At 39.5% G+C, this 24,769-nt stretch overlaps 1 protein-coding gene across 3 annotated transcripts in view; it reads left to right on the top strand.

Annotated features, from left to right (window-relative positions):
- The window catches only part of CFAP43 (cilia and flagella associated protein 43), a 99,940-nt gene that overhangs the window by 17,437 nt on the left and 57,734 nt on the right, over nucleotides 1–24,769 (top strand). For all 3 annotated transcript variants that reach the window (XM_084634386.1, XM_084634387.1, XM_084634388.1), the window contains exons 6-17: nucleotides 1,428–1,587; nucleotides 3,738–3,800; nucleotides 4,571–4,647; nucleotides 5,478–5,609; nucleotides 6,605–6,721; nucleotides 7,970–8,050; nucleotides 11,413–11,561; nucleotides 12,815–12,918; nucleotides 16,564–16,704; nucleotides 20,013–20,182; nucleotides 21,265–21,417; nucleotides 21,948–22,078. In XM_084634386.1, the coding sequence (XP_084490512.1) occupies nucleotides 1,428–1,587; nucleotides 3,738–3,800; nucleotides 4,571–4,647; nucleotides 5,478–5,609; nucleotides 6,605–6,721; nucleotides 7,970–8,050; nucleotides 11,413–11,561; nucleotides 12,815–12,918; nucleotides 16,564–16,704; nucleotides 20,013–20,182; nucleotides 21,265–21,417; nucleotides 21,948–22,078 (1,478 nt within the window). The remainder of the gene's footprint in view (nucleotides 1–1,427; nucleotides 1,588–3,737; nucleotides 3,801–4,570; nucleotides 4,648–5,477; nucleotides 5,610–6,604; nucleotides 6,722–7,969; nucleotides 8,051–11,412; nucleotides 11,562–12,814; nucleotides 12,919–16,563; nucleotides 16,705–20,012; nucleotides 20,183–21,264; nucleotides 21,418–21,947; nucleotides 22,079–24,769) is intronic.

Raw genomic sequence — 24,769 nt, forward strand, 5'->3', positions numbered from 1 at the left:
TGTCCCACTACAATTATCTATAATCTGTTTTATTCTATTAAATACTTTTCCTCCTATTAAATACTTTTCCTTCCTTCATGCTTACACGTTTCAAATTCTTGTAGACTACATTGCATTACCTGGACTGCAGGATTCAAGCTACTATCCCTCATTTAATCACCACTTAGCCAAGCTATTAATATTTAATTCTTTTAATATTTTCTCTTAAATCAGTCCACCTAATGGTCTTTGTTGCTTTTCACTGAATTCACTTCAACTTAGGAATACCCATCTGTCCATACTTGTTGGCCCAACTAACAAAGATTCTGAGGCACTCACATACTATAACGCTCTTCTAATGTAGGGAAGTAATATTATCCCCATTTTATAGATTGAGAGCTTAGGCACAGAAAAGCTAGGTGACTTGCCCAAGCTTGCACAGGAAATCTGGCAGAGATGTGCCCAGAATTGATTTGCAGATGACACAAAGATTGGCAAAATGGTAAATAATGATGAGCACAGGGCAGTCTAACAGAGCAGTCTGGATGGTTTGGTAAGCTGTGCCCATGAAAACAAAATACATATTAACACTGACAAGTGCAAGAACATATGTATAGGTATAAAAAATGTAGGGTGTACTTACAGAATGGAGGACTGTGTCCTGGAAAGCAGTGACTCTGAAGAGGATGTAGGTGTCATAGTGGGCAAACAACTCGACATTAGCAACGGTGTGGCTAAAAGGGCTATGCAATCCTTCGATGTCTAAACAGGATAGTAGTGAGTAGAGGGAGAAAGGTGATTTTAGTTCCATAGATAGTATTGGTGAGGCTAATACAAGAATACTACATCCTGTTCTGGTGCCCACATTTTAAAAAGGGTGTTGAAACATTGGAAAGGGTGCAGAAAAGAGCCACAAAAATAATTGAAGGGCTGGAGAAAATGCCTTATAGTGAGATACTTAAAAAGCTCTGCCAGGTTAGTTTATCAAAAAGAAGACTGAGGGGTGACTTGATTACAGGGTATAAATACCTTCACAGGGAGAAGATACCAGATACTAAAGGACTCTTCATTCTAATGGAGAAAGGCATAACAAGAACCAACAGGTGGAAATTAAAGCCAGACAAATTCAAAGTAGAAATAAGGGACAATATTTTAACAGTGAGGGTGATTAACCATTGGAACAAGGTACCAAGGGAAGTAGTGGATTCTCTCTCTCTTGGGTCTTAAAATCTAGACTGGGCCCTTTCTGGAAGATATACTTTAGTCACATGCAAGTTAATGGGCTCAATTAAGAAGTAAGTAGGTGAAATTCTCTGGCCTGCATTATACAGGATGTCACACTAGATGATCTAATGGTACCTTCTGGCCTTAAAATCTCTGAACCTATATATTTATGTATACAAACGTTTGCCACTTTTAACTGAAGCTTGCTGATTTTTATATTGAAGCCTAAAGATGACATCCAGCCTTCAGTCCACCCTACTGTCCACTGCTGGACTGCGACGTCTGACCTGTATATGGGCTGTGAAGAGGGACATTTTTTGGCAATTAATGTTGAGACACTCAAAGCTTCTCTTCTCTATTACAAACCTCCACGAGACACTAAAGGTAACAAAGAGCTTCACTGAAGGTTTTTATAGAAATTACATGTTTCTCTTTGTATGTGGTTTCTTCCCTTTTCCATGGGCTTCAATATCTTTTTCCTCTGGCAAAAATATACAAATGCTTCAATGTTGTTTGGTCTTAAAAATGAACAATAATGCTGGTATTGCAGATCTCATTCACAACCCCACAGAACTGATGTAAAAGCACTAGTAGGCCAGACATATACAGACTTATATTATTATTGTTTATTAATGTATTGAGCACCAACAACATGTTTGATGTTGCACAAAACCCAGGGCTTGCCTTCACTAGAAAATTAGGTTGTGTTAGAACATGCCCTTGAGGAGTCATGCTAACTAACATGATACGTAACACTACTTTGCCGTCAGTGTAGACAGGGAAAGCTGTGTTTAATGTCATGCCAACTGTTCATGTTAACCATGTAGTTACAGACATGGAAAACATGTCAGTCATTGTCTACATTTACTGCAGAGTTGTGTTTAGCGTTAAGTTAGCTAACATGATTCTTCAAGGTCCTTTTCTAATGCTGCACCGAGTATTCCTGGCTTTCCAAAGTATTGTCCCTCACTTAAAGTGTGGTGATTAATCCAGATACAGAGGGTATTGTTTTGGAGGGTTTTTTTAACAAAAAGTGCTGTGTTAATCCCCTGGCTGTGATCTCATTATTTATTGTCACAAGTCAAACAAGGTAAGTATTTGGAGTTCTCCAAGAAAAGTTCGGGATTTGCCAATTCAGGAGGTTGCACCTTTCGGTGCTTCAGTTGGCCACAGTGTTCTTCTTTGCTTCCTGTTCTAAACTATTGTGCAGTGGTGTTATATGCTCTTAGGCCCCAATTCACTTTAAATTAAGCATGTGCTTAAGTAATTTGTATGTGATTAAGACCTTTGCTACTTAGCAAAGCACTTAATTACATGCTCAACTTTAAGCACATGCTGAAGTCCCATTGAATAAAAAAAAAACATTAAGCACGTGTTCAATCAATCCCTTTAACAGCTGCCACATTTCACCTGAACGTTTTTGGGGTAGCTGAAGTTCCTCTATCATAGATTAATCAAATATGATAACCTAAGTAAATAATAACAACATTTTCATTAGAATATATACTGATTTCCATCTATAGATCTCAAAATGGTGGGCAGAGACCTGTCAGGGATTTTCTAGACCAGGGGTGGGCAAACTTTTTGGCCCGAGGGCCACACTGGGGTGCGAAACTGCATGGAGGGCCGGGTAGGGAAGGCTGTGCCTCCCCAAATAGCCTGCCCCCCGCCCCCTATCTGACCCCTCCCACTTCCCACCCCATGACTGCCCCCCTCAAAACCCCTGACCCATCCAACCCTCCCCTGCTCCTTGTCCCCTGACCGCCCCCTCCTGGGACCCCTGCCCCTAACTGCCCCCCGGGACCCCACCCCCTATCCAAACCCCTTCTGCTCCCTGTCCCTTGACTGCCCCTCCCCCATCCTCACCTCCTAACAGCCCCCTATCCAACCGCCCTCTGCTCCCTGTCTCCTGACTGCCCCCCTGGAACCCCTTGCCCCTTATCCAACCCCCCAGGCCTGGCCCCCTTACTATGCTGCTCAGAGAAGCATGTCTGGCAGCTGCGCCACCCGGACAGAGCCAGACACAGTGCCGCACTGCCCTGCATGAGCTCGCAGCCCCGCCGCCCAGAACGCTGCCCACGCAGCGGCATGGCTGCAGGGGAGGGGGGCCAGCAGAGGAGGGGCCGGGGTCTAGCCTCCCCTGCTGGGAGCTCAGGGGCCAGGCAGAATGGTCCCATGGGCCGCATGTGGCCCGCAGCCTGTAGTTTGCCCACCTCTGGTCTAGACTCTAGATAATACTTAGTCCTGCCTCACTGAAGGGACTGGACTAGATGCTGTCGAGGTCCCTTCCAATCATATGTCTATGATTGTTATTCTCATTTTACTGATGGGGTAACTGAGCCACAGAAACATTGTGACTTGCCCACAGACACACAGATGAATTAATTGGTAGAAACAGGAAAAGAACCCAGGTCTCCTGATGCCTAGCTCTGTGTTCAGTAGACTAGGCTACAGCTAGCCCTTAGTGCAACATTCACATATTCAGTACATGCACTGTAGTTAACACTTTAATTTGTTTCTTTTTCTTTATGCAGAACGAAGGCGAACACAATTTCATTCCTTACCACTTCTTTCTGATGATAGTTTGAAAAACGAAGGTATTTACTTGTTTAAATGCAGTTGGGTTTTTGTTTGTTTTTGTTTTTTTAAAGGCTGCACCAGTGGCTGCTGAGAGTCATAATACATGTCAGTACAACTCCATCATAGGTAGAGCATTGGCTCTAGAAGGATACTGATGTTCAGTGACCTGCGAGAGACAATTTAATGGCATGAGGTCAGGTATCTAAATCACAAAAGTCATCAACACGATTGGTACTAATGGAAAGCCATTTTGACAGCCTCAACAGAGACAATGAAACTGGACGTATTTGTTTTGTGTTGATTCTAATTTACACTGATGTGAGATCAGACTCAGGCTCCTACATTTTGTTTAGAACCACTGAAAATTATTTGTTGTTTATATAGCACTAACTTTGTACGAGGCACTCTTTCTCAATTACTATTGGGAAACTTAAAAAAAATCTGTTTTGTCTTGGTGACTGTTCAGTGGCCTATACAAAATAAATGAATAATCTCAGTTCAGTTTGTAATGGACAGGTGTCCACATCACTAAAGCCACAACTGACACTAATTGGCCTTCTCCTTGCTAGACTGAGCTACTTCCTCACCCATAAATGTAATCCCTCTCAAATCAAGGTTGAGGCACATCCTGGGGAGTGTGGAGGTAACTAGCCCTGTGACTACTTGTGCTATAGTTTTTTTCAGCCTCCCAGGTTGTCAGTCTGTCATATTTCACAAGCAGTACATTCAATGAGATATTTAAGAGCTAAGCCATTTTCAAAAACATGAAATGTTTTTGCTTTTGCAGAAGACAAACGGAGAAAACAAAAACCTGTTCTGCTTGCTATGGCATATCATAAGGATGGACTATATGCAGCTGGAAGTGTAAGGCATCCCTCATTCTTTGAACCAGGCCTATTGTGTGAAAACCTAAACCGAAGCATATTCGAGTGAAATGCGCTCACAGAACCCCTAGCATGGGCAGAAGTGAGAAGAAGAAAAGAGCTGTAGAACTAGGAAATGTCTCTCTAGTGTTGTACGTACTTTGCTGTTTAAGATTTGGGACAACAAATCTGGAGGGGAAGAATCCATTTTTTCATAGTCTAACAAGCAAGTAGTGACTAAGCTCCCAGTGTTTAACAACGATAGGCAGCAAATAAAGAGCTTTTCTTTGGAGAACTCGTAAAGGGTTGTAAAGAGATATGAAAGAATTAGAATGGACGTAGAATGGAAGAGGAGAAAGAGAATTTCCAAGATAACTGCCCAGTCGTGTTGTGCTCAGAAGTCCGCTCTGCCTTTATGTATGATATAACTTAACGATACATGTCTTGGTTATTCTTTAACAAAAACCCATTAGGCCAAATTCAGCTTGTGTTACTCCTGTGAGATCTTAGTGAAATCAAATGGGGTACGTAGTATAACTGGTAACAGAATCTGACCCATTGCAATTAAACTTGAATTATTTTTAAGTCTAGATTTTTAAGAAATATTTTAGTTTATCTTCATTTCTGGCATCATGCAGTATTTCAGTCTAGGTGTCCCATACTCAGGGACAAGATAAAGGTTAATAAGACCAACAATGACAGGAATCAGTGGAATCATCTTGACCCTTCCCACAGCGTTTCTTAGATGTTTACACAGTGCAGTTTTGCTGTAACTGGTTAGGATAAGTGGTCTAGATCTGATGTGCATTTGCATTTATCTTTTCTGTTTAGGATGGTATTGTGCACTTTTACCAAATCAAAGGCACACACTATCAGATGGATAATTGCTTTGATGTATCAGAACCCATAATCAGCCTCGTTTTCTCCCCTGACTACAACATATTACTAGTAGAAACAGACAAGGTACAGTATTATGTAATGAGGTGCCCATGTCAGGTTACATAGCACCTGCATGACATTTTTAGTATCACTGAGCTAAATTCATCCCTAGTGTAATCCCACTAAAGTCAATGGCATTACACCAGAGGTGAATTTGGCCCAATGTGCATGTGTGAGAGAAGCACAAACCAATTGATTTCTGAAGATGGTGGATTGTACCATACAATTTTTACCTGACTCTTATGTATGATTCTGTGACTTACTGGTCAACACGGAAGTCTGGAAGCCAATGGGATCACTTGAACTATGTACAAAAATCTGTGCAGAATTGAGGCCTAAGGGAATAATTCAATTCCCTCAGAAAAGGAAGAGGAAAATTTAAGTTCTCTCTCTTCTGAGAAGTCATATTTTCCAGTCATATCATTTTAGTTGGCTTTTTTATAATTCTACAAAGTTTTAATATTTTTAATGTGAAAACCATAATAGCACAGGAGAGAGAAAAAATAATATCCTGGGTAAGAGGATGGAGCAAGAGATTGGAAGTCAGGATTTCTGGGGTCTGTTCCTAGCACTGGCACAGTGACCACGATCATTCACTCGTCCTCTCTACGCCTGAGTTTCCCCTTCTGTAAAATGAATTAATATTGCATCCCTATCTCACTGGGGTAATGTGAGGATTAATTAATAAATGTTTCCCAAATGCCTTGAGATATTCAGATAAAATAATATGCACTCTAAAAGGTTTATGTTTTGTTTTGTTTTAAAATACTTTATTGGTTCTTGAAATAAATTAAACAGAGTTTGCTTTAATTTTATTTCAGTCATTTTCTGAAATTGTCCACTAACTTTGGGGGAACTACATTGATTTACATCAGCTGAGTCTTTTTCCTCAATTCGGAGACATCTGTAAAAGTTTAAAGAGCAAAGTTCAGAAAGATGGGTGGTTTTTGTTGGTGTGATTGAGGACTCTTACGGAATGCTTTATAGCCAAATGATGGATTGTCATTTATATTTGTCAGGGATCAGTCTATGTCTATAAACCTTCACAGAATGAGAAAGTCATCAAACTCTTGGATGCATGCAATGATCATTTCCTGTCAGCTGATTTTCTTACTCCAGGGAACAAGTATTGTGTGGTAAGGAACTCTCTCCTTTGTTATACATAAGTGGTTATCCTCAACTAGGAATAATAGATAACCAAAATATTGCTATGGCAACCTACATAGCATAGAAGCAGATGTGCTGCAGAGGCTGGGGCTCATATTCTGATATCAGTCACATCAGTGTAGATCCAGAGTAACTCCATTAAAGTGAGTGGAGTTATTCCAGGTCTAGGTTAGTGTAAACGAGAACAGACTCTGGCCTTGCATTCTTTGAAGAAATGTGGTTAAGCCACAGATTGTTCAGTTCTTATCTGGACTCTCCTATTGATTCACTATGTGGCCTTGGAAACGTCACTCTGTATGGGCCAAGTTCATAACACGGCTGGAGATGGGCTCAGTACAGAGAATGGAAGTTGAAGGAGGTAGCTTTCTAGCTCCCTAGCCACCACACCTGTGCTGGGACTCCCACTGGCCTCTTCAGCCCTCAGTGCAAGTTTGAGCAGCCTGAGAGACTATCTATCCTGTGCCGAGCTATCCACAGCCCCCAGGGGCCTTTTCCACAGCCAGGGCATAGCAGTGCCATGACCATGCCTCACTCATCATGAAAACACCCTGACATTCCCCATGTGGCAGGGACTTTTCCAGGAGATAGTGTACAGCCAGCTACCCTGATTCTTTACCAGCCAAGGAAGTCCCCAGAGAGCCAGCATAAAGGAGCCTTGAGGTGCTGATGAATCAGTTGTGTGGGTCTCCTCATTTTTAGCAAAGAGATGATAATCCTTACCTGCTTCATGGGAGAATTATGAGTTAATTAATTCATATTTGTACAGTACTCTGAAGATTTAAATAATTAGATGCAAGGTGCTGAGCACTTTTATGACATAAGTCTCTTCTTGTCCAAAGACCAAGTCCTCTTTTTCAGGCACGTTTACCAGGAAAAATTGTGAGCGTTTTTCTACACTGCTGGCTGAATGGTGGAGGTGGAAGTGCTAATGTAGATCAGGCACGTATGTTACCAGTGCATCATCTAATCCTGCTCCGAGCACCATCGCTGGAGCTGCACTGGTGCGAAAATGCTTACAAATTTTCTGAGTATAGATGCATCCCTAAAGGAACGTGATTAATAGCACTGTGTGTGACACTGCTGTGATCGTTCAAAACTAAACCAGCATCTTTTTATCTGCTATGCCCTGTCATCAGCCTGGTTAATTTTCCATAGAAAGCCACTGCCCACTTCATGTCCATTTTTTCCACTCTAATCGGTCTCTTCTTCTTTAACAGTCTGTAGCAATTTCAGGGGAAGTGCATGTTTGGCTGCTGGAGGATGGAGCTTTCATCAGCAAGCTCTGCCTGAATACACAGGTACTGATTACTGGAAATTGAGGTTTAAACCTTTTTTAGTCATCAAATAAAAATGAGAATATTTTTTTGCAAAATATACCAAAAAATGCCTTAGATTTACCATTTTAATAATGCTGAAAATTTGTTTCTGAAAAGCCCAGTGAATCATAAAGATCTCCTGAATATGGGGATCTCATACCCAGGGCCCACAACTACAAAGATGGCCAAATTTTTTATATTGTTTAAAGAAAATAATTTCTAAAACATTGGTTGTGGTGGTACCGCAGTACCTTTCAGTCACTTCACCCAATTCATCTGTGTGCTATCTCCCAGGATTCTCCATAGCAAAAAACCAGAAGTCTCTTCAGGTTTAGTTTAGTCTAATAGATAGAGTGCTAGACTGAAATTCAGGAGATTTTGATTCTTTTTCTTGCTCTGCCACTGTCCTGCTGGATGATCTTGCCCAAGTCAGTTCATCACTCTGTTCCATAATGTCCCCATCTGTAAAATATGGGGACTTTGTGCTGACTTACACCAGCAGAGGAATGGCTAGTGCATTTCACTTGACTCCAGCTGGCCATATTTTACAAAATATCTGAAAACTGAAAACCATTCATCAGCAGTATTCTAGGCTTGTCCACCATTCAGCTGAACTGTTCCATGACAGTCTTTACCAAGAAGACCACTGGAAAGAAAATTATATTTTTTAAAATTTTAATTAAGATAATAATCCCAAAGGATTATTAGTAATAAAGGCTTCATATTTGCTGTGAGACAAAAGCCTTTGCACATGGTCTTTAGTGATCAGGATCTTAATAATTCTCATTCAGAGCAAAACGCTTTCTATGCATGAAGAAACCTCTGAGGATTTCATGACACTTTAAAAGGAGTTTTTGTTAACCAAAAGAAATGCTGTCCTTTGTGAAGAATAACCAAAATTCTTGCTGATAACCAAAGAATGATAGCATTTAGTGTTGAATTCAGACCTTTGTTTCATGCTTGGTGTTCTGCTTTCTGGCAGAGAGACCAAAAATTTCCAGTCCCACTTTTTTAGAATCTCAAGGTTGTAACTTTGTTAAAATACAAGACAGTGATAATTGCATTTTAACTATGATTATTTTGACTTTTTTGAAACTTTACAAAAGTATTTTGGTCTTTAAAAAACCAAACCAGCCAACCAACTTTACCATTCATCTTTAATTTAAAAATGTTGAATCAACTAATTTGATCCAAAGACCCTCTAGGTAGGGACCCTGCCTTCATTTTCAGTTTGGGAAGAATATACACAGTGTGGGTGCTACTGAAAATAAGTACTACTATCACTAATAATAACAATAAATTAATTAATGTTCTTGTAGAGATGCCAAAATCTCAAGCCAGTGGTCTATTAGAAACATGCCCAAAACACCCCTTACTGACAAGACCTGTGGACCCTACACATGCCTATCACAACACGTGGTGTACTTCATCCAGTGCACTAAATGGCTCAATAACAATTATGTGGGTGAAACCAGATAATCTCTATGCTCTCAAATGAACTCATACAGGAAAATGATAAAAGACAAGAACACCACCTGTAGGTGACTGCTTTTTACAAAGCGATCACTATATATCTGATCTCTGAGTCCTCATCCTCAAAGGAAACCTGCATAATACTTTCAAAAGATGGGCCTGGGAGCTTAAATTCATTACTGTGCTAGACACCAAAAATCATGGACTGAATAGGGACACTCGATTTATGGCTTATTACAAGAGTCTGTAACCCACTAATCGCCCTTTTTTGTTCTATGACTGCAGAGGAGTAAGCAGGCCGCTCTACCTTGAATGGTCCCTTACAATATGTGCTAACTACTTACGTTGAACAATCTGTTCCACCTTGCATTTAGCTGTGACACTGGGAGTTCCTTTCCCAGACCTGAAGAAGAGTTCTGTGTGGTTCAAAAGCTGTACATCAGCATAACTTAGGTTGACTTAATTTTGTGGTATAGACTTGCCTGAAGTGTATTCTGTACTAAATGAAAAGCAAAAAGCTTATATTTACACAGCACCTTCAATATGAGGGGTTTAAAGTGATTTATAGCCATTACTGATATCTCCTTAGTGCCTGAGTTTTACATCTGACAGAATGGAAGCACAGAGAGGTTAAGTATGTCCAAAATATTAGTATCAGAGCCAGGAATAGAACCTAGAAGTCCCATGTTCTAGACATTGGAAAACACTTCCTTTCTTTTAAACACCACTGTGTATGTTAGATTTGTTTTGTATTTGTTTTTGAATAATTCCATTTTACACTGATCTTTTTAAAGACTGATATATAGCACCCTAATTTTGCATGGGTCTCGAGTTAAAAATATCAGAAGAGTCAGGTTGCAAATCATGTAAGTTTCATGTGTAAAGTTATCATAGAACATAAGACTGTGACAGTGTAATCAACCAGTCCAACTTTTCTTTTTGATAGCTGTTTATTATTTTTACTTGTGTAGTTCTCTCCTGATATTTCATTTAAACTAAGCCTGTAGCATCTTTGCCCCAACAGTCCTTGACTCTGGCAAAGGGTCTGATGGTTTGATTGTACTAGAAAACTCCTTGCATGAACTGTTTGTTTACCCATTTACAGGAACTGCTCCCATTTACAGGAAAAGTGTTACTTAACCCCTTACAAAAATTAACAAATTAATCTACTCACTGGGCAGAATATTAAGTTCTTTGCCTTCACTGTGGGTTCCTACTTACTCTATCTGATCACTACTAATGGCGCACCAAAGACCACATACTAAACTACAATTTTGATTTTAAGATGTTTCCTATTTTACAACTGTGTTTTTGCTTTTTTGCATTAAAAGGATCTTAAAATACCAATTAAATTGTTGCATATTCTTGCATCAGCCTTGTACTAAAGTGTTGGACTACTATATAGGGTGCTCAGATTTGAGTCCTAGTCGCTTGCTTTCCTGGACTGGAAGTGCTGGGCAAGCTGCACATTATGCTCTGGTGGTTCTGATTTCATATAAATTTTTTTATTTTGAAATCTCAAAATTTTTCATGGATGGCAAAAAAGTTTCTGACCTGCTCTACTCATTAGCCAACCTCTCTGATCCGTTTAGAAGCACACTGACTGATTGTGGATATGATGCAGGGCCTTAAGGATGGGGGTATATAAACCTTGGGATGGGGATGGTCTTTAAGAATCTAGTACTGCATTCATGGAGAAAAGGGGGCATAATGTTTTTAATGACCCTTTTTTGTGACTCTGATTAAGTCAAAATTTTCTTTACATAGATCACTTATTGCTATTTTTTAGATGTGAGAGAACTTTGCATAATAGAGCAAGTTTCATAGTAAGATGTTGCAGTACAATTAAGTGTATTTTACCATTTAACTAGGCAACTGCTATGGTTTGCTGCCCCTCCTCATATAGTGTTGCTGTGGGGACCAAAGTGGGTCATGTCTATTTCATTGATGTTACCAAAGTTGAAACGCCACGTGTGGTTCACAGAGTTCTTCTTTCCAACTTACCTGTGCAGCATCTGCAGTAAGTATGTAGTAGCAGAGGGGAGAGGTATTGTCAGCAGATAGCCTGAACAATGTGTGTGTTGAGAAATCTATGTGCACTTTTTTGTGTATTCCTCAAGAGAGTTGTGCATGTCAGATGAGACACTGTGGACTAGATTCATGAAAAGAATAATGGATGACAATATAACATGCTATGGTGCTCATCATCCTGTAGGATCCAAAAGTGGCTTACAACTACAGACATGTAGCAACCACTTCATTGTTGAATGAAGCCACTTCTGCCAGAGTTGGAGTATAACAAACAGGTGGACAGCCGATGCAGACACACTACACAATAGTAGGTGGGGCGGGACTTTGGTTGAGGGCAATGGAATAAACCCATGTTCTTACGAAAAATGCCACAAAGAGCAGGAAATATATTAATATATAAGGTCCTATCTGACAGCTTCGCCACACACTAAGTTCCATGTAATTACATATCTAACTTGGGAGGATGAAGGGGTGAGTCAGTCCTGCAGTGATTCAGACCTGTGGTTCCAGGAAATGGAGACATCTCTAATCTGATGCTTAAAGCTCTGAGCTATCCCTTCTCACATGATGGATGTTTTTATTACTATTTATTATTATTCTGTTAACATTTCACAAATGTAATTATTCCTATACAATTAGCACTAGGGATTGTTGGATTTAAAAAAATGTCAATATTTAATAGTGACCCGTAGAGATAATCATTAATCTACTTTAACATTTTAATAAATGGGATTGATATTGGATTTGTTAAACATTAAAAAAAACTATTATTTGAGAGATCAATTGTGACATCTCTTCATTATTATCTCTAAAGTAAAACATTAACAATTCATATATTGAGTAAATGATTTTAAAGGTGTATCAATACATATAGAGACAGAGAGCATATAATATAAAAAGTCTGCTTAGAAATCTCTGAAAAAGAGGTGGATTAAAAGGAATGAAAGATTTTATAATGTAACCAAACTATTGTGTAATATTACTAGGTTTACATCAAACGCCCACTGAAGTAAACAGAAATGGCTCCCATTGACTTTAATGGGCTTTGGATCAGGCCTGAGCCAAGTAAACCCTACAGGCTAAATCTCTGTTACAGTATGGACCCCACTGAAACCAGTAGGGTTACACGAGTGTAACTCAGAGCAGAACTTGGCCTTTTGAATTGAATTGTATCAGGTGAAATACTGTGATTAGACTATAATGGACAAAAACTGTGTTAAAGTGGAATTCTGTTTTGTCTAGATATGATCAGAGTGGTCAGTACCTCATAACTGGAGCTGCAGAAGGACATATCTTTATTTTAGATGCCCGGCCCTCAAAATTATTCCAGGTTCTTGGATACTTAGGTAATATATGTAACAGAATATAATATCTAATATTAATTGCATTGTATTTTGTTTATGCTGTTATTTAGAAACTAAAGTTTTTAATACAAGGATGGAATTGGGGTGAAGGATTGCAGCCCTGGTGACTTTACTTCTTTAAATGGTGCTCTGTATTTTTTCCCGATAAATGCCATTTTGTTGTATTGGTTTTTTTTTCTTTTTGATGACTTTCTACAACAATCTCTCATGTGCAGTAGTCTTTTGTTTGGCACCTTATCACACTATAGCACTCTTCTGAACAAATACACTTTACAAGATACTGTTAAACAACAGAGTTTGTTGCAGTTTTAAATCCTGTATTCTGGGAGCTCCTCCATAACCTAGACACCTTTGCCTGAGGGTGCACATGTACTGCACTTGCAAATTCAGATATAAGCCATTCTGCATGAATGTTGTGTTTTCATCTAGTTGGGACTGGCCCTAACCATTTTTTCCTCTAATTTTCGTTCCCACCAGTGTGGCTTCCCCATCATAGGCCAGAAGAGTTACTGGTGAGCAGAATAAAGCATTTGTTCCAGCTTCCCACCCAAGAAGCTGAGAATGGTGCCAGCAAAGCACTCCCAGTCTCTTATGGTCCAGTAAGTGAGGGACTGGGACTGATAGCAAGTCTGGCTATCATCTGTCCAAAGGCCTATCCCACATCACTTGAACATGGGGACTGACGGAACTGTCAGTTTTGTTGATTGATACTGAAGAAGACAAAATGATAGACTGGAGAACTACAAAAGTACAATGTGTAAATGCTATTCCCTTTGTTCTCAAATGCTTACAGCAAGTCTTATTCATCCAGTGATAAAGATACATGTAAGCCTAATGCTCTTACTTCAGTGATAAACTCTGATTTAATGCTTTGCTTCATTCATGTACTTAAGCTGAAATGTTCAGTCTCAGTTGACCTCACCCTGATATAGACTTGCTTCCCTTACTTTTTCTTTTGCTATGAAGGGTGATTTTTAATAAGGATTAGCCACATGCAATAAGCAAACACAACCTTTTGCAGACTGGCCGTGTTAACTTTTTCTGTTGATAAATCATCAAGGCCCCAGTGCTGCAGAACACATAAGCACATGCTTTACTCTATCCCTATTCAGCACTTAAGCATGTGTTTCAATTTAAGCAGGTGCTTAAATCCTTTTAAGTCTAAGTGAGCAATTAATTCAAGGTTAAAGATGAAATTTCCACCATGTGTCTTTGAGTTGGTTCTTTACATACTTTAACTCATGAAAAGGATCCTTCTGAAAGCTGAAACCTTATATGTATATAACCCACTGGTGGTATTAATATTTTTAATGGTGTGGTATCCATGTCTTAATTTTGAGCCTAAATATGTTATGGTGGTGGTTTAATTTAATTTGAATTCCATTGTGGTGGCATTTGGATGGATCCTATACAAAGTAGGGCTGTCAAGCAATTAAAAATTAATCGTGATTAGTCGCGCAATTAAAAAAATTAATAGAGATTAATTGTGCGATTAATCACACTGTTAATAATAGAATACCATTTATTTAAATATTTTTGGATGTTTTCTACATTTTCAAATATAATTATTTCAATTACAACACAGAATACAAAGTATACAGTGCTCACTTTATATTTTTTTATTACAAATATTTGCACTGTAAAAAACAAAAAAATAGTATTTATTTACCTAATTTATTTAGTATATAGTTATTCACCTAATACAAATACTATAATGCCATCTCTTTATCATGAAAGTTGAACTTACAAATTTAGAATTATGTACAAAAAAACCCTGCATTCAAAAATAAAACAATGTAAAATTTTCGAGCCTACAAGTCCACTCAGTCCTATTTCTTGTTCAGCCAGTTGCTCAGACAAACAGGTTTGTTTACATTTGCAGAAGATAATGCTGCCCGCTTCTTGTTTATAATGTCACCTGAAAGTGAAAACAGGCATTCTCATGGCACTGTTGTAGCTGATGTCGCAAGCTATTTATATGCCACATGTGCTAGAGTTTCATATGTTCCTTCATGCTTCAACCACCATTCCAGAGGACATGCGTCCATGCTGATGACGGGTTCTGCTTGATAACAGTCCAAAGCAGAGCGGACCGATGCATGTTCATTTTCATCATCTGAGTCAGATGCCACCAGCAGAAGGTTGATTTTCTTTTTTGGTGGTTCGGGTTCTGTAGTTTCCACAGTGTTGCTCTTCTAAGACTTCTGAAAGCATGCTCCACACCTCATCCCTCTCAGATTTTGGAATGCACTTCGGATTCTTAAACCTTGGGTTGAGTGCTGTAGTTTGTCTTTAGAAATCTGACATTGGTACCTTCTTTGTGTTTTGTCAGATCTGCAGTGAAAGTGTTTTTAAAATGAACCACATGTGTTGAGTCATTATCCGAGACTACTATAACATAAAATATTTGGCAGAATGCAGGTAAAACAGGGCCAGAGACATACAGTTCTCCCACAGGGAGTTCAGTCACAAATGTAATTAACACCTTATTTTTATAATGAATGTCATCAGCATGGAAGCATGTCCTCTGGAATGGTGGCCAAAGCATGAAGGGACATACAAATGTTTAGCATATCTGGCATGTAAATACCTTGCAATGCTGGCTACAAAAGTCCCATGCGAACCCCTGTTCTCACTTTCTGGTGACACTGTAAATAAGAAGTGGGCAGCTTTAGTTCCCATAAATGTAAACAAACTTGTTTGTCTTAGCAATTGGCTGAAAAAGAAGTAGGACTGAGTGGACTTGTAGGCTCTAAAGTTTTACATTGTTTTATTTTTGAATGTAGTTATGTAACAAAAAAAACTATTATTAAGTTGCACTTTCACGATAAAAAGATTGCACTATAGTATTGTATGAGGTGAACTGAAAAATACCATTTACCATTTTTACAGTGAAAATATTTGTAATGAAAAATAATATAAAGTGAGCAGTGTACACTTTGTATTCTGTGTTGTAATTGAAATCAATATATTTGAAAATGTAGAAAAACATCCAAAAATATTTAATAAATTTCAATTAGTATGCTACTGTTTAACAGTGAGATTAAAACTGTGATTACTTGCGATTTAATTTTTTTGAGTTAATCGAGTGAGTTAACTGGGATTAATCAACAGCCCTAATATGAAGTTTCATTGATTGTAATATCCCTGAGAATTAGATTTGGTCTTAAATGGTATCCCCTGGAATAATTTCAAAATTTGCATAATCACAGTCCAAATATGGATGGCTGACCTTTTCCATGTCTTGTCACGTTTCACCCAATGATTATCAGCAACATCTCTCCAGAATTGTTCAAATTTGCTCAAATTGCAAGTCACTTAACCTATCAGATCAGCTTAAGTCTCAACATTTCAGTGGGATGAAAAGCCTGAGCTTTTCAGAGGTGCGGAGCATCTGCAGCACCTATTGACTTTAGTTGGAATTGTGGGTATTTAGTATTTTTGAAAATCAGTTCCCAGCAGTGCTGATTTTCTCAATTTAAATAAAGTAACTTAAGTGCAAGTACAATATGATTATGACATGTTCTGAATCTTCATTCCCCAATGTGCTTCGCGTGGGAGCTCAACAGAAACAAATACAACTTGATGCAATAACTGGCTTAAGTGTTGGTCTCCATCTACTTTCAGTGATGAGTAGTGAAGTCCTAGGCCTTTCTACAATATATGATGTGGAGAGTGAATTAGTTGAGGTGATGGCACTCCTTTGTCCACCAGACCTCAGAAGAGCAAGACTGGAAATCTTTTGTCTGCCTTCAGCAATCACAATAGGTAAAAATGAAATATGTTTCTTGTGTGATATTCCTTGAGACATGTGTACACTTTTGTCATCCCTTGCATAAAGCACTACTGCTCCAATCTGTTTTTTCTATCTACTTTATAGACCCTCCCAGTGTACCATGTCTAGTATCCCTTAATCAGCTGACTCATTTAACAAAATAGTACTGCAGTATGCAAATGAATTAAGGAGTGCGGGAGGCAAGAAAGAAGCGAGGGAATGGTGATTTACCTCTGGCATCACATTGCCACCACCCAACAATAAGATGTCCATAGGGCAGCAGAAGGAGAGGAAGGTGGAAGAGAGAGGTTAATCTCACCAGTCTGTCCGTGAATTACTATGGGTTCAAGGTGGCTTAATAGTGAAAATGTCAGCGGTTAATATATTAATAAATAATAATGACTGTCTTTCCCATAGCACCACTAGATAAAAGTTCATAGCAAAAAACCCAACAATTTTAAAAAAATCTTAACTTATATCCTAATTTAAGAATATTACAAAGAAACGTGGTGTGAAACAAAAGAACAGCATTGAGGGCAGGAGAGAGAACTAGAACTTACTTTATAGGCAGACTTTAGGGTTCTCAGCCATTGTAAATCAGCATAGCTCCATTCACCAGCTGAGGATCTGGCCCTAGATCTCTGCAGTCATAGATTTTCAGCAGAGCGCATATTGGGGCATCACACTGAAAGGGAACCTGGTGATTTGTGGGATGGGAGGAGGTTAGGCCTTCAGTAAACTGAACAACCATCCAAAAAGAGTTTTCAAAATACACCCCAGCCTTATTTTAGCTCTGTGAGAATTTATAAAATGGTCAGCACCGGAATACGAGTGATTTTTTTTTTTTTTGTAACTTCGCTCATAAATTCATAAGGGTTTTTAATATGGCCAGAAGGGACCATTGAAATCATCAGTCTGACTTTCTGCACAACAGACGCCATAGGAGTTTCATATATTTGTTTGTGGAATTCAGCATGTATCCTTGAAGTTAAATTTTTTTAAGCAGGTCACTTCTTTCAAGTACCACAGATTCCAAGAATTGGATGCAGCATGACAAGACTGATCATTGAGCCCTTGGTTAAATGTACATATGAATTAAAAGATCTAGACAATGTTCTAGACAAATGCATATTCTTCATCACATTTTTCTTAAATATTGAAAATTAATTGAATGGCCATGAAAGTGTTTTAGTGGATTAGTGCACTATAAGGTGGGTAGAAAGCTGGCTAAATTGTCGGGCTCAACGGGTAGTGATCAATGGCTCCATGTCTAGTTGGCAGCCGGTATCAAGTGGAGTACCCCAAGGGTCGGTCCTGGGGCCGGTTTTGTTCAATATCTTCATAAATGATCTGGAGGATGGTGTGGATTGCACTCTCAGCAAATTTGCGGATGATACTAAACTGGGAGGAGTGGTAGATACGCTGGAGGGGAGGGATAGGATACAGAAGGACCTAGACAAATTGGAGGATTGGGCCAAAAGATATCTGATGAGGTTCAATAAGGCTAAGTGCAGGGTCCTGCACTTAGGACGGAAGAACCCAATGCACAGCTACAGACTAGGGACCGAATGGCTAGGCAGCAGTTCTGCGGAAAAGGACCTAGGGGTGACAGTGGACGAGAAGCTGGATATGAGTCAGCAGTGTGCCCTTGTTGCCAAGAAGGCCAATGGCATTTTGGGATGTATAAGTAGGGGCATAGCGAGCAGATCGAGGGACGTGATCGTTCCCCTCTATTCGACATTGGTGAGGCCTCATCTGGAGTACTGTGTCCAGTTTTGGGCCCCACACTTCAAGAAGGATGTGGATAAATTGGAGAGAGTCCAGCGAAGGGCAACAAAAATGATTAGGGAACTGGAACACATGAGTTATGAGGAGAGGCTGAGGGAGCTGGGATTGTTTAGCCTGCAGAAGAGAAGAATGAGGGGGGATTTGATAGCTGCTTTCAACTACCTGAAAGGGGGTTCCAAAGAGGATGGCTCTAGACTGTTCTCAATGGTAGCAGATGACAGAACGAGGAGTTATGGTCTCAAGTTGCAGTGGGGGAGGTTTAGATTGGATATTAGGAAAAACTTTTTCACTAAGAGGGTGGTGAAACACTGGAATGCGTTACCTAGGGAGGTGGTAGAATCTCCTTCCTTAGAGGTTTTTAAGGTCAGGCTTGACAAAGCTCTGGCTGGGATGATTTAACTGGGAATTGGTCCTGCTTCGAGCAGGGGGTTGGACTAGATGACCTTCAGGGGTCCCTTCCAACCCTGATATTCTATGATTCTAGTTTAAACAATCACATTGCAGGCTGGTGCTCTATCAAGCATCCTCCACACCCCAGGAGTACATCCCAGTCCTGATATGCAGTCACAGTCAAAATGGGGCTTTGTGCCACAATGCTGTCATTTGATTTATATCTATGTATGAATTGTTAGCAAAACCTCTTTTGGAGAAGGCTTTATTGTGTAAAGTTGTAAGAAAATATGGTGCAAGACTTTCTTATCACTTAAATCTAAATTCTAAAAGGAACTCGTTAACCGATTTAAATTTTTTATTAAAGTTTAATGTTTAAAAACAAATTTACACAAGTTAAGGAGGAAGGTACTGTACATCTGGGGTCTGGCTTGGGTTATGAGGGATTACAAGTGTCGGTTACAAGGTTCATAAGATATATACATAGCACATAACCAGCATAGACCCAGATTGGGGTGCAGGAGTTTTTAAAAAGTCAGTGGATAAGTGATCTTGGGTATGCCACCCACAGAATGTAGAGTCTAAGTCTGTATTGGTGTAGTGAATAAGTACATGGGTGGGGTGCATCCCCTACACTTCACATAGTTACTTTCACTGAGGCACAGATACTGAGGCAAATATTTTCTTTAAATGTCCACTGACGTTGGATGTCTCCAGTTGTGGGTGCCTAACTTTAAACACTTAAAGTAGGGCCTGATTTTCAGAAGTGCTGGCCACCTGCAACTTCCATTGACTGCAGCTGGAGTTGTGCGTGCTCACACCCTTTGAAAATCAAGCCCTATTGTAGGTGTCTCATGTTGGGCAGCCAAAAAATGGAGATGCCCTGGTGAAAAGTTGGACTTACGTAACTTATCCAAGGTCATATAGAGTCAGTGGTAAAGCTGAGACGCCAGACTCCCAGTCCCCTGCTCAAAATATTAGACCACCCACCCTCCCTGCTGAGATTAGCTGGTACATTAAAATTTGCTTTTGTTTTTCACAGCTACCATATTATTTTTAAAGGTGAAATGTCTGCTCTAGCATCAGTGATGTCTTTTCCATCTTGTCTCTTTCAATCCGATAGACAATGATGAGTGTATTGATGAAAGAGGGATGCTAAAGAACAGTGTCATTCAGAAGCACCAGTACGAACTAGAATACCCCCTGTCCTCAGCAGTCAGACAGAAAGGTGACACTGTGTATGGCTACTGCAAACACGCACCTTTCATCTGTAAATACCATCTCACCAAAAAGGTATTTCTCTGATGCTGCTTTTTGGGTGGAGTTAAATATTGTAATGTTGTCAACACAAGAAATGTGGGGCATGAGCACAGCAGTAAGTAAGCAAAATCTCTTCTACCTATCCCTGACACCTATCAAATTGCATCATTCTCCACTAGCTTAATGTAAAATAGGTCAACCCTATTTGGAACCTACATGGTGCTCACTGCAGTTCTCCACCTCAGAAGTGTGTATCACAGGCATTAGATCAGCACGCCAGAGCAATGACCACAATGTGGCAGCATTCTTAAAATGGTACAAACCTGAAGAATGGCTGACACCTGTACTTCGAATAGCAATTCTTTCTCAAGAGCTAGAACTAGACATTAGGCCTCTGAATCCATGGATGTCTAGGGAATGTGTTGCTCTCTACATTTCCTTCCTGAGCCAATCTGCATAATTTCTGTCTGGCTCAGTCTCAGGTAGTTCTGAATCACTCAATTTCAGATTTCTGCAATATTTATTTGGATCTATAGGACACATGAAAAGGTGCATGTCCAAGTCTCTAGGTGACTTTTCACATATGTTTAAACATACAAACAGCTCCCACCACCCAGAAAATAATTATCCAAAAGTGAAAATTTCACTTCCTCCACAAAAATACCCTACTCCACCCACAAACACCAATCTTCTGAACTTCCCGACCAACCCAAAACCCTGCAGAAAGAGATGGACTCTTATCTAATATGCCTTGAGGGTCAACAGATCTGTGCTATTTCAGACCAAGTGGGAGAGTAAATCCTCATGGAGAAAACCTTGCTGGCAGGCTCTTCCCTTTTAAGCAGAGGGGCTCCAGCTTAGGCACCTCCATTGATTGCAACTCCTAAAACATCTACTATATCCCCTTCTGCAACTAGAGAGGATGAGATAACGTATTATCAGCATAGCAATGATATACCCACCCCCAGGCCCATAACTCTTATAAATAGCAACATATGTGAAAGATAATCCAACAAGCTATTTGTACCTGCCAGCATTATCACTCAGTTTTATATGGCCAGCTGTTGATACTTCCATCATCTCAATTGCTGTTTTGTATTTTGTTTGGTTTATAGAAAACCTGGAAAGATGTGTCAGTTACTTTATCAGAGAAGAGGATTCCAAGCAACCAGTTTGCACCAGGGTTCCTCCATTTGTCACCTAACAGCCAGCTGTTGGCATCAGTGGCTAAGGATGGAGTATTGTTTATCCATGATGCTGTTACTTTGGTAGGCATCAGTGCACAGGTCTCATTAAACCTATGTTGATCAGAGCAGTCGGGAGTTACTGCATGGATCAGTGTAATGAAAGCAAATATATAAATTGCTACAGAAAAAGACTTGCTACACTTGAAGAGAAAAGGAAATTGTATTATACAATTGACTAGTCTGATGTTTATTTTTATGATGGATGCTTTTATTTTCAGAGGTTGTGTGTGTGTGTGATCATTTGCCGCTTATTTTCTTCTACAGTAAATCTTCTAGTAGATAATTTTGCTGTGCATCACAGACATCTGAGAAATTAACCTAATGGTTCAGTCCTAGGAACTTATTCCAAGGCCTGAGTCAAAACTTGGCCCACCTTTTAAAACCACACATTCTAGTAGTTTTTATACTCCTTAATGACATTTTGGATAAAGTTTTATCCTAATACAAAGGAGCATTTTAAACAAGGGAGCCTATTAACAGAATTTAGTGACATATTCCTGTAGAAAAACATATTTGCTCCTGACCTGATATTGTTTCTGTAACTCTTTCAGGAAACAGTTGCTCGGGAGCATTGCCATTCTTACCAAGGACAGGGAATTGGATCCTTGGCATTTTCATTGGATGGCCAGTTCCTGCTTGTCAATGGCATGGATGATGGTACCCTTGTATGCCTAAAATGGAAGTATGTATAAGTTTAACTGATTATATTGATAATATGAATACTGGTGCCCAAACACACTAATTTCTGCATGCAGTTAAAAGCTTTAGGCAATATGTTGTATTATGTGGAAGTTAGTTTTATTGTCTTCTGTACAGACAGATAGTATACAACCTAACAGCAGCAATCTGTGATTACCAAACCTGGGCAGTTAATCAGCTGAAATCACTTGACTAAGCTGATCAGCCCAGCTATGGCTGCAGTTCAAATTTAGGATTATCTTTAGGACTTAGTTATGTAGAGCATCTTAAGGCTAAAATAAAAAACTCAGGGAAGACAGACTTTGATGAATAAAAGTAATTAAAAAGAAAAAATGAAGGAAAATTTCCCCTTTTAAGAAATTATTGGCTTTAGGCCATTTGTAAGCTATTCTGGAGTAAGTATTAGAAAAGTGGTTTCTTTCCCATGGTGGAAACTGCAAACAGATATTGTTGTTTCACAGAAACATATTGATGCTGCTACTTGTCAGTCACACCAGAGAGGCTTTGGATTGAATGGGCTTTGGATATTGACTTCCCTTCCTCTCACCCCTAGAGGTTGTCCCACCAGATCATTAAGAATATAAAATCATTAAGATTATGTACATACACATAGTGACCAGTTCCTCTACATCTTGGACATTCGCATCCCCTACTGCATATTGTCTGTACTTTGTCTGTTGTCTAGACTACAAGATCTCTGGGCAGGAACTGTCGTAATATTTCTGACTAGTACAGCCCTGAATATATTGTTAGAGAATCCTATCTAACTGTGCCATATCCATCCTGAGAACTTCCGTCTCTGGTGCTGTAAATCTGACCCCTTTATCAGCCTTAAAACAAATAAAAGTTTAAAGACAGAATAATATAGTTCATTGGTCCTTGGCCTTTCCCATAGTGTGACCCCATATCACAACAGAAAAAAGCTTTGGGATCCCCATTCCATCTAGTTATAAAGAAAGGAAAAGTAGTTGTAACTTATAAAAAAAACTTGATCCCCCCCGCTTGAGAATTTGTGATATAATTGTGTTTACTTAGCTGTTTGCAATAATATGTGGTTGTAACTAAGCTTTAGAAGGAGGCATTCAGAAGCATTGAAAGGTTACAATGGAAAAGTTACTGGCCTAGTCGCTAGGGGGATAGCTGTAGATGTGATATATGCAGATTTATGCTGTATGTTCATAGTAAGACATTTGACATAGTCCCACATGACATTCTCATAAACAAACTAGGGAAATCTGTTTTAGATGAAATTACTATAAGGTGGGTACACGCCTGATTAAAAGACCACACTTAGTACTCCTTTTCTTTTTGCGAATACAGACTAACACGGCTGTTACTCTGAAACTTAAAGCCTAGTTCGCTGTCAAACTGAGAAGACTTATCTAGTGATATCCCGCAGGGGTCTGTCCTGGGCCTCGTACTAGTCAACATTTTCATTAATGTCTTGAATAAGGGAGTGGGGGGTGTGCTTATAAAACTTGCAGATAACAACAACCTGGGAGGAGCTGCAAGCACTTTGGAGGACAGGATTAGAATTCAAAATGGCCTAAATAAATTGGAGAACTGATCTGAAATCAACAAGATGAAATTCAGTAAAGACAAGTACAAAATACTACACTTCAGAAGGAAAAATTAAAGGAATAAATACAAAATAGGGAATAATTGGCTAGGTGGTAGTAGTGCTGAAAAGGATCTGAGGGTTATAGTGGACCACAAATTGAATACGAGTCCAGCGTGATGCAATTGTGACAAAGGTTAATATAATTCTGGGGCATATTAACAGGTGTATTGTATGAAAGACCTGGGAAATAATTGTCCCGCTCTACTCAGTGCTGGTGAGGCCTCAGGTGGAGAATTGTGTCCAGTTTTGGGTGCCACACTTTAAGAAAGCTGTGGATAAATTATAGAAAGTCCAACGGAGAGCAAAAAAATGATAAAAAGTTTAAAAAACCTGACCTAGGTGGAAAGGTTAATAAAACTGGATATGTTTAATCCTGAGAAAAGACGACAGAGGGGTGACCTGGTAACAGTCTTCAAATATGTAAAGTGCTGTTATAAAGAGGATGGTGATCAATTGTTCTCTGTGTCCACTGAAGCTAGGACAAGAAGAAATGGGCTTAATCTGCAGCAAGTGAGATTTAGGGTAGATATTAGGAAAAACTTTCTAACTATAAGGATAAGGTTAAGTACTGAAATAGGCTTCCAAGTGAGGTTGTAGAATCCCCATCAATGGAGGGTTTTAAGAACAGGTTAAACACCTGTCAGGATGGTGTAGGTATACTTGGTCTTGCTTCAGCACAGAGGGCTGGCCTACATGTTCTCTGAAGGTCCTTTCCAGCCCTATATTTCTATGATTCTATGATTAAAGATTTAACTTGAAATTCAACGCAACTCAGAGAAGATGCTCTGTTCACCTTATGGATGCACTTAAGACTTGCATAGAGAGTGGCAGGTATAGTAGCGACACATAGGGATCTCTTTATGCCACTGAATACCATACATGTGGGCTCCCTGCCAGCCAGCCCCAAATAGGCCATTTGGAAGAGGCTCACTGGATCCATACTTATATGGATTCACATAAGTCCCATGTAGCACTGCAGTGGCTCAGCCACAGGGATAAACCACCGTATATCAAGGGAGGTGAAGTCCAGCTGGGGAGCAGAGCACATAGTGT

The sequence above is a fragment of the Lepidochelys olivacea genome (assembly GCF_965140295.1).
Source record: "Lepidochelys olivacea isolate rLepOli2 genome assembly, chromosome: 7".
Classification (NCBI taxonomy): Eukaryota; Metazoa; Chordata; order Testudines; family Cheloniidae; genus Lepidochelys; species Lepidochelys olivacea.